The sequence below is a fragment of the Pholis gunnellus genome (genome assembly GCF_910591455.1).
Source record: "Pholis gunnellus genome assembly, chromosome: 7".
NCBI classification, from domain to species: domain Eukaryota; kingdom Metazoa; phylum Chordata; class Actinopteri; order Perciformes; family Pholidae; genus Pholis; species Pholis gunnellus.
This window is the reverse complement of record NC_136533.1, coordinates 4,415,352-4,426,072: the sequence shown is the minus strand read 5'-3', so window position 1 is coordinate 4,426,072 and position 10,721 is coordinate 4,415,352. Positions and strand designations below refer to the sequence as shown.

The 10,721-nt window shown below is 40.7% G+C and overlaps 2 protein-coding genes across 2 annotated transcripts; one reads left to right on the top strand and one right to left on the bottom strand.

Annotated features, from left to right (window-relative positions):
* Positions 1-506: 506 nt before the first annotated feature.
* On the top strand, positions 507-4,159 carry psma1 (proteasome 20S subunit alpha 1). The gene is made up of 10 exons (XM_079162509.1): positions 507-569; positions 1,509-1,553; positions 1,641-1,742; positions 2,039-2,142; positions 2,226-2,314; positions 2,444-2,514; positions 2,609-2,738; positions 2,956-3,035; positions 3,370-3,474; positions 3,865-4,159. The coding sequence occupies exons 1-10, from the start codon at positions 567-569 to the stop codon at positions 3,928-3,930; spliced, it is 795 nt and encodes a 264-aa protein (XP_079018635.1). The 5' UTR covers positions 507-566; the 3' UTR covers positions 3,931-4,159.
* A 179-nt stretch (positions 4,160-4,338) lies between these two features.
* Positions 4,339-9,934, bottom strand: ric3b (RIC3 acetylcholine receptor chaperone b; the record flags this gene model as incomplete). The annotated part of the gene is made up of 6 exons (XM_079162617.1): positions 4,339-5,754; positions 7,627-7,757; positions 7,895-7,988; positions 8,159-8,237; positions 8,899-9,116; positions 9,823-9,934. The coding sequence occupies 6 exons, from the start codon at positions 9,932-9,934 to the stop codon at positions 5,303-5,305; spliced, it is 1,086 nt and encodes a 361-aa protein (XP_079018743.1). The 3' UTR covers positions 4,339-5,302.
* Between the last annotated feature and the right edge of the window lie 787 nt (positions 9,935-10,721).

The following is a 10,721-nucleotide window of genomic DNA, read 5'->3' as shown; positions in this document are numbered from 1 at the left end:
CAGCCACCGTTGTCTCTTTGTGTCTCTGCAACAGAAATGTGTGTTTCACGTCAACGTCCACAACCAAACGACTCACCAGTGTGTCTTCTTCTAATTTACTGCTGCCGCCTAGTGGCGATGCACAAACATTGCGCCTGTTCGGTCAGTGCAGATAAGAAATAAAAAAACAAGAACGAATAGATTCAGGGAGGAAATTACTTTAACTTTTTTTTTTACCATTTAATAATAACTAAATAAAATCACTGAGTGTGATCATCGTACTTTTTATCTCAAATTTAAGTAGATTTTGAAATGTTTTTGCGTTTGTATGAATGTAAATGTTTAATGTTGTCTTCTTTATTGATTATATAAAAATACATATATACATTCATCTTTTTTAAATCGTAGGATGATATGACAAAATATCGTGTATTTTGTGTGTGTGTCTTTTTACAGACAGCCACAACTTTACTCCACTCGATCACTGATTTGCAATCGGGGCTCGACTATTTTCCCTGACGTCGCATCCAGGAAAATAAATCAAGTTCAGATCACAGTTGCAGGCGGAGGAGACACTTAAAGCAGAGATGGTAAGTGTAAATGATATTTTAATGAAGTTAAGCAATTTCACATGATATATATAAAACACTGATACAGTAAATAAATCGCACAGCGTGTTCGTGTTGTATAATTGATCAAAAAAACTAGAAAACAGGGCTAATTTACTCACACCAAGCTAACGTTAGCTAGCTAACTTTTGACTGCACTGTGAGTAAGCAAAACACCGTCAGCTGCTAACGTTAGCCACGTTCATGCCGGCTAAATGACGTATGACCCAAATAATCGGTTCGTGGCTAATATGTATCGGATTATATTGCATTAAACAACGTCTGTTAATAACCCGAAGCATTTACATTTAGCGCCCCAATACCGTAACATGCGTTGCTGATTAGTTAGCAGGCTAAAGCTAAGTAGCTAGCAGGTGCTAGCCAGCTCAGGCTGCGTTTAGCTAGTGTCAAGTCTTTTACTTTCGTTTTACTTCCGGTGACCTGGCTTTGGCTTCAGAATAATAACTAATTTAGTGAATTACAATACATTAAACTCCAGTTACCGTTCACTGTAGTAATATAATAATAATACAACAAACTTTCGTACAGTTTCCATGTCATCCAGCTAATGTCAGCTAGCTTTCTGCAGGATTGAGATTAGCTAAAAGAGTTTAATGCTGACATATGTCGCTAACCTTATGTATTAATCATCATTAACGTCACGCCTCTATTTGGTAAGTGGCTGTACACAAAGTTGGGCTTATCAATTATTCAGTCGTGGTAGAAATTCAATACCCGAGTCTAGAAAAGTCCAGAATGAAGACCGACACAGAGCCCTGTGTAGTCGTCACTTGGTGTTCGTGTCAAGTAGTGAGGAAAACCGCTGATGATGCACGACAACTATGTAAGCTCAGCTCTTGTGTTTCTGTAATGATGTAAATTATCACTTTCAAATAATGGCTTGTTTTTTTGTATCCTTAGTTCCGTAATCAGTACGACAACGACGTGACGGTATGGAGCCCGCAGGTGAGTCGCTGCTTTACCTCTGACTGCTCTGAGAAAGGTAAATGTGTATGTATCACTGTAACATGATTCTTGTTTGTGTCGCTCCAGGGTCGTATTCATCAGATCGAGTATGCCATGGAGGCAGTGAAGCAAGGCTCTGCAACTGTGGGACTCAAATCCAAATCCCACGCAGTCCTGGTGGCTCTAAAGGTTCAGTTCAATGTCTCGTCTGTCAGTGATTATGCTCCTAGTGGAGTATTCTCTCGAGAAGAAGACTTTATTACATTTAAATAATGTTTTGAGCCTAAATTCATTCCAACGTCAAGTGTTTCCTGTCTTTATTTGGAGACACAGCAAACCATAGAAGAAATGTGGGATATCTGTCATTTAATGGAACATTTGAATGCATTATAACATACGAAGACACTGCAAAGCATGTAGCAGACTATTAGCGCCAGTCAAAGGACCGCGTTTAGTTCACGCCTGATGTTTTCACGTCTCTGCAGAGAGCCCAGTCTGAACTGGCTGCTCACCAGAAGAAGATCCTCAATGTCGACAACCACATCGGCATCTCCATTGCTGGACTCACTGCTGACGCCAGACTGCTGTGGTGAGTCCCGGCTGCCTTGAGGATCTGAATAGAGTTTGTTGTTTTTTAATATCTATATCACACTAACGTCCTGTCTTCCACAGTAACTTCATGCGTCAGGAGTGCTTGGACTCGAGATTTGTCTTCGACAGGCCCCTCCCCACGTCACGCCTCGTCTCTCTTATTGGCAGCAGTATCCTCACGAATGTTAGCTTGAATCTCTGTAATTTAAAATATACATTACTCAGTGGTTATAATGGACAGTTCTCCTTGTGTAAAAATGATTGTGAATGGCAGCAGTGATCCTTAACCGATCCTTCAGAAACCCAAATCCCAACACAGAGGTATGGAAGGAGGCCCTATGGCGTTGGACTGCTCATTGCTGGCTTTGATGTAAGTTTCCATTTAGTTTATTTATCTACAGTGTTCTTCTCTTGTGAAAAGGTTTGACCGTAGCTCCTGTTTGTTTTTGTCGCGCCTCACCCAGGACATGGGACCTCACATCTTCCAGACCTGCCCGTCAGCCAACTACTTTGACTGCAAAGCCATGTCCATCGGAGCGCGCTCTCAGTCTGCTCGCACCTACCTGGAGAGATCCATGGACAAGTTCTCCGACTGTAAGACCAAGCTCATTTCACTCGCCTTCCTCCCCTCTGGTTATTAAATGCATGATGACAGTTTTAGATGAACTCTTGACATATTTACTCATCACTGTTCTCAGATTTTCTTTTAGCATCTTCTTAGTTCAAACATGTGCGTCGACAGTACTTCACTGTGTCTTCCTCTTGCTGTATTGAGTGGAAGTACTTGAATTAAGTATTGTTTTGTTCTCAGCTAATCTGAATGACCTGGTCCAGCACGGCCTCCGCGCTCTCAGAGAAACCCTCCCCGCCGAGCAGGACCTCACCACCAAGGTACCCGACTCTCTCCACTCCGGTCTGCCGCTCTGCTACACCAGAGATTAGTCGTCTGTCTCTTAAACCAGACGTACGCTGGTCTGCCTGTGATCAGACAGCTCTGTGAAGAGCGTTAAGCTCGGGTTTGTGGGATAAATGTGAATTCTGAAGCTCACATAATAGGTGAAATATGGCTTTTAGTTTTTGTTCTTCAAATGTTATTGAGAACTTTAATTTCAACTGATCAAAGCAAACCTAAATGTTATCAAAGCTCAACCCTCGTCGGCATTGATGATCTTTTAAATGTGATGGCGTTCAGGCACGTTCTCAGGTCTGCTTGTCGTTCTTTCAGAATGTTTCCATCGGCATTGTGGGTAAGGACATGGAGTTCGTCATTTATGACGATGATGCCGTTGCCCCGTTCCTGGAGGGACTGGAAGAGAGGCCACAGAGAAAGGTACTGCAAGAGCATTTGTGAAGTCCGGTTAGGACTCGTTCTTTGTTATATTTTAGTTATTGTTGGTTTTCTTCTCCACACGATTAGTGCAAAGCCAGAGATCTGTATCTTCTGAAGTGTTTGTATTGTATTTAAATCAGGTTAGACAGCCGGCACAGTGTAAGATGTAAATCCTGCTCTTTAGTCATCGCTTGGTGACTTACAGTCATAAAATATTCTCACGTTCTGAGGTCGAGGCAGATATCTTCAATGTTATTGTTAAGAACTTGAAAGTGAAATTTTAGAGATGCATCCCTTTTAACGTCTCAGATTCCCCGTTTTTTGGTGTTTTTATTTAATATTAATTTCCTGATGTTTGTGCGTTAAACCTCACTTTTGTTTGTGCGTCAGGTCGCCCCGCCTGCAGATGAACCCGCTGTCGCTCCAGAGGTACCCGATGAGCCGATGGAGCACTGAGGCGGACCACTTCCTGTCACCTGGAGGGGGCGGGCACAAACCCAGACCAACCTGACACCTAACTGTAACTCACCAGAGTGAATCTTAGAGAAGGGGGGAGGGAAGCTGTTGTTGTTGTTGTGCCACTCGTCAATCCAAAATATCCTGCTAACATCAACCAACGTGATGTTGCTTTTGTATGAGCAAAATGTACCATTATACAAGTAATAAACTCTTTTTTTCAATTGTGCTGCAGCTCCTCATTTAAAGAGTCGCTACTTAACACACGTTCAGTGTCTGGACGAGCAACAAAGCCTCTGAGTTTCACAATGTTGATCTTGTTACAAGTACAAATAAAAAACAACGCCTTTAGTAAGTTAAGAACCCAGAACATTTTATTTAGTTTCTCCACAGTATTTTAATCACTGATCTGAATGCCCATGTGCTCTTTAAAATAAATAAATTCAGTTTATAAAAGTAAAAATCTAATTTAGAACACAAACAGGTTTGTTTTTAAAAGCTTAAAACGTTCAACACAGAAGACAAAAGACTTCTCCGTCACAAACACGTCATGGGAAGACTGACATCTTTTTGCGTCATCTTTAAGTTACGGTGCATCGACTGTCTCATCTAAACGTGTTCATCACGACGGCAGCAGGTTAAACACGTGTGGAGCGTCGTATCGTTGGAGCTCAACGCGTGCAGTTACATCCGGTCTGCTGGAGCTCCAGACAACGTGAGGGCGTCTCCTACTTTATGGGTGAGAATTACAATTCTGGAGTTATTGAAAATACAGATAGTATTGAAAGACCATAAACAAATACTTTCTATTTGAAAAACGTTCTGTTGTTACTGTGATGCTTTAGACCGGGTCCCTAAAATCACAATAAACCACCTCACTGACCTACAGAGGTGCCAGTAACACCACAACATGTCATCAGTTTCCTTTCTTTGCAAATGACTTTTCTGTTTTCAAAATGTATTAATTCATTTATGAATATTAAAACTACCCGTTCAAGCGCTTCATGTAAATCAAACATTTTAGAGGAAAAGAGGTTGATTGTGCAAAAAGACAATTGAAATATAATAAATATAACACTGGGTTTGTGTTCATATTCTGAGCACATTTTTTTTTACATCTAATCTTCTCCCGGAAGCATCTTAATGTTGAATAAAAACACTTTATAAATGTACGCATTAGATAGTTTTATGAGGCCCTGGATTTTTCTTAAGAAATATTTAAGTGTGATGTTTTAAGACGATAAACTATATTCTTTCCTTTAGTAGTCAGTGGACAAAGCTGATATTAGTCCTATAAAACCCACTTATTCACTTCAAGTAAAGCTAAACGAGGCAGACTAACAGGACCCCTCTGATGAGACCAGATTCAGAGTCAGTGCGAGGCTTTCTTCGCTCTCCTCCTCTTGTTCCTCCGCCTGACGGCGCCGCAGGAAGCTTCTGTCTCCGTCGTCCCAGTGAGCTTCTTCTGCTCCATCACGGACGTCACCGTCAGCGTGACCTCCAGCTCCTCCGGCTCGACTTTTCCCGCTCCTTCTCTGCGTTCACTCGCGTCCGCCTCGACGTTGGCACCTAAATCTCTCTCTGGACCCGCGTCCTCCTCACTCACCGCTGTGAAACCTGGTTCTTCCTCTTTATTCAGGTCCTCTGCTCCCTCAGCAGCATCTCCTCCACCCGCGACGTCCCCGGGAGCTTCTTCCAGGTCGGCTCCGTCGGCTTGTGTCCTCTCCGTCTCCGTCTGTGGACTGTGGGGCTGCTGGCTGTGCTGACAGCAGCAGTGGGAATGTTCCCACTGCTGCTGAGGCTCCTCTGGGTAATCTGCAGGAACTAGAGAGAAAGTTAACGAGCCATCAATTCATCGACTTCTAATAACTTTATTTATAAATGCAGAGAGTTATAAAAGGTGCTTTGGCAGACAAAGCGAGGTAATAAAACAATTTAAACGCTGATACGGTAACATAAAAACCAATCCATGCGATAATTAAATTAAAATAAAAAAAGAAAGCATTAAAGCAGTAAAGATGGATTTTAAGAGGTGATTTGAACCAGATTTCTGATTCTCTGAGCTAATAACGAACAGGGAGCCAGTGAAGAGGAGCTCGGATCGGGGCGATGTGATGTCGTCCGTTAAAACCACAGAGAAGCCTCGCTGCTGCGTTCTGAACTCGTTGGGAGGCCAGAGAGGAGGGAGTTCCATCAGTCAAGTCTTTAGAAGATAAAAGCCCAAAATGACTGTTTCCAGGTCAGCGTGTGAGAGGGTTGGTTTGATTTTGAAGATGGTTCTAATTTAAAAAGGAACAACTTTTGTGGTTTGAAGCTTAAATCTGAGTCGAGTAGTACTCCTGAGTTTCTGGCAGTGGACTGAATAATGTGATTTCTGATTTTGTTGAAGAAAATGTTGACATCACTAAGACGGTGTAACACAGCAGCTAGGCTTCTCGGGTCATCACTTATCTACCTGATAGAAGATTTAGAAACATTTACAATCGCTTAAAGTTCTGTCTCATACTCTGATGAGACGAGGGGAAACACTGGTCAGCAGGCGGTACACGATTGTAAAAACGTACATGAGTTTCATGTTATTAATATGTCTAAATAAAATAACCGCTGGTTGGTGTATACCAGGGGTGTCCAAACTTTTTTCAAAGAGGGCCAGATTTGATAATGTGAAGATGCCCAAGGGCCAACAGTCCCTGCTGACATTATTTTAAACAATACAAGTTGCCTATACATACACTATTATTTAATAATTATATTTTCAATGACACAGCAAGGATACATTTAAAATTTTATTTTAAATGTGATCTTTAAAATGTAGCAAGAAAATTAAGTGATAAGACATTTACTTTAAGCAAAAAACTAATTTATTATTCAGTCATTAATCAGTATTTCAGCTCTGGTTGAACAGCTGGATAGTTTTTTTCAATCTATTATTATTATTATTAACCTTTTATGTAGACAAAATCCATTGAGAACGAGGTCTCATTTTCAAAAGTTTGTCATTTAAAAACAAAGATAGCAAGAGTAGCGAGAACCATCGCCTGTACAAATAAAGTGATTAGTTTTCATTGAACCCCGTTACTGTATTAACTTCCACTGTTACTGTAAAGCTGTTAGAATTGTGGCCTATCTTCTATTTGCAAATAATATGCATTCAATCCAGTTCAATTATTTAAATTAGAATGAAGAGTAAAGTAATAGCTGTGATCTATACACACCTCTGCATTAGCAACCTGCTGAAATGAAGATACAGGCACCTTAACCCTCTCTATCATTACTTCAGGGCCCTGTTGGGACCGGAAGTACCCTGGCTGTGGTCATCACAGTGAACAGTATCTGGGAGTGTGATGAGAGGGCACGTGAGCCCTTGTTACTGTAGTTCATCTCCTTGGAGCAGAGGCAGCATTTAGCATACCCTGCCTTATCAATATTTCTAAAACACTGCGACAGCAGGAAGCTGTACTCACGTCTGTTTAGAGTAGACAATTAAAAAAAGCCAGACAGTTACAGAGTGGTGCTGCCACCATGAGGTGAAAAGAGGAATTGCATGTTGAATTTGTATGATTTATTCATTCCGTTTTGACTGTGCTGGCGGGCCATAAATAATGCATTTTAAGACAGAAGGCGCGGGCCGTATAAAATCTGACCTCGGGCCGTGATTGGCCCGCGGGCCGGACTTTGGACATGCCTGGTGTATACCTTCCCAGTCCTCCTGGGTCTTCTTCTGTGGTGCCATGTCTTCCATCAGCTGGCCCTCCTGCATCACCCGAGTGATCTCCGTCAGCTGCTGCAGGAGACTCTCCTCCTGATCCGCCGTCACGCCCTTCACCCTGCATCACAGAACCAAACCGTCCTAAACTTAAGCAACAGATGGTGTGACTGTGTGACGTCATCGTTTCTACCAAAACATTTGAGATAACTTTAGAGAAGAGAGGGAGGAAATGACTCCTCCGTTAACGTCACACACCTGTCAGGACTGTGGTTGACGTTGGACACGATGTTCTCCATCACCAGCTCGGTCTCCCTCAGCTTGTCCTGCAGCTGATCCAACTCAAAGTCAGCTGAAGAAATAAACCAAGGAAAGAAGTTTAAGATGCTTCACTGGACTCGTGATAACACTTTCACTATTTTAAACTAACTTTTCCTCATCAGACCCAGCTGTTTTCTTTCATCGGATGATAACAATTAAAATGTTTTAAGCTGTTTTTAATGAGACCTGAATGATACTCACTGATCTTTCTCTTCTTGTTCTCCGAGCGAACCGAAGAAAATCTGCTCTCTGTGGGCTTGTTGTTCCCTTTAGATGTGATCTGACAGAGACAGAGAGACAGTAAGAGAGACAGAGACAGAGACAGAGAGACAGTAAGAGAGACAGTAACGGGGTTAAAACACTCAAAACAAAAGTCTGTTTGTATTTAAACCGGACACACTGACAGTTCTAGTTTCTGCCTTATTGTTCATTTTGTAATCTAAAATGTTTATTTTCCTTCATGGTTTCATTTTACTTTACTTTCTTAATGTAAGTTTGTATGTTGACACTAAAGCTATACTTTTCTGGGGATAATTTATACAAAGATGACTCTAAACAAACCTTATTTTAACAAAACAAGCCAAACTTCTTAAATGTTAAATATTGTCTTAACACAACAAAGCTGTCTCGAAACTTTGCCTGAAAAGAAGAATTTAATTTTTTTATTTATTTGAATAATTAAATGTCTGATCAAAGAATTTAACAAGAAGAACAATACAGTTTCCAACACTCATTGTAACAAACACGTTTCCTTCAGTGCTAAAATAGTATTAGTATCCAGGCAGTGGAGACTCCCGACATTTAACCAAATGTCAAACATAATGTCAAACTATTTACTATTTATTTTACACTAACATCAAATGTTTTATCCTTGTGGAATAAGTTAAGGTTTCTGCTCGGTTCCTCCTGCAGAAGTTGTGTTTGAGTGTCCGGTGTTTCACCTTAAACAGGATGTAGAGGATGTAGAGTAAGATCCCGAAGCCGTACACCGGGATGATCTGTCCTGCCAGGTTGGACTTGCCCCCGGTTCCCACCCCCGTCCCCGCTCCCTTGGCCCTGGCTGTGGCCTCGGTGTTGTGGGCTCTGGAGCTTGCGGCCCTCTGGCCTCGACCCTCCGGAGCCGCCTGACGTTGCATCATCGAAGGGAAGCGACCTGAACCTGACATGTGAGGAAGAGGAGGAAGATTTACCCGGGAGTGAGCTGTGGAAAATATGACTGAGTACAGAACAATCTGAAGTACAAAACATTTTCAGGAATTGTTTTGGGTGTGCTGAGTTCTTTAAATGCCTGAAAACCAGATATCAGTGGACTGACGTAATTTATTTCTACTCATTAGAATAGAAAAACTAAAAAAAACTGCAGGCTCGTTAATTAAAACATATTTTACTTCAATAGTCTATGTATAATCCAGCCTACAACAATAAATAAAATACAATAAATCTTACTTTTTGTGAAGGATATAATATTTTCTCTGCCTCAGATTAAACTGCAGTTTAATCAACATCTTTCAAAAACAATTCCAACAAAAACGGTACATTATAATATTCATAAAGATATGATTTATTTGCATGACTGCTGTATTAAGATGTTAGATGTTATATAGTTAATTATATCTTTGTGTACATTTCTTGTAAATTAAAACAAGTGTATTTGGCGCCCTCTTCAGGGAGGAAAGTGCAACTACAAGAGGATACACCGGTGATGTTCAGTAAGCAATGTGGCTTAAATTACGAAATAAATAACTAATAAATATACAAAATATAACCATAGATGAATCAAATACATTATAAGATTAAATCATCTATTTGAACAGCCACCACACATCGAGCTAACGACGTAGAGAAACCGTGAAAAGGTGACGCACCGTCAGCAGCATCCTTCCTCCCGCCGGACAACAGCATTTTGGGGAGCAGCAGGGCGACGCACAGCACGAGACACGTCGCGAGCGTCACCTTCTGAAATGTTGACATCGCCATACCGACACAGGTATACGGTCACCTCCCTGATGGGGGGAAACACACGGAGTTATATGTGACGGGTTTACGGTGAGGAGACGGTTCGCTGGTTGATGTCGTTTCTCATCCATCGGTTGAACTTCCTTGTTGATTTGAGGACCGGAAGTGCGAGGCAGTTGTAATGGCTGTGTCTCACCGCTGGGGGGCGCCAAAGGACCGTCTTAAAGTTTTGAATGCAGCGAACTGAGACTTTAATTATTAAAATGTATATATTTTGTTATGCAATATAATATACATGTCTTATAAACAATTAATCTCACATGTATATATATATATATATATATATATGTGTGTGTATATATATACACACACATATATATATATATATATATACACACATATATATATACACACACGTGTATATATACGCCAAACATAATAAATCTATTGCGAACGCAATCAGTTCTTGCATAACTCCACGAACTCTTGTAAAAAGTGTTTTTTAAGTCAATACAGAACACATAAACCATGATTTGTACACAAAGCACTACCTTTGCATTGATAGTACATGTATCTTTTGTGTTTTCTGTGTGCAGGGCATAACAGTTTGCAATATATATATTTTCTTGCAATTGCTAAAACAAAATTTATGAAAATAGGACTCTTTGTCAAAACTCTAAACACAAAAACCAACAACATAAACACAAAATAGAAAATATCTTTCATCACTTTCAAAACCAACTTTCAACACCTCATTTATAATTATAATATATATAAATATAAATGCTGTTTTCATCACAACTTTACA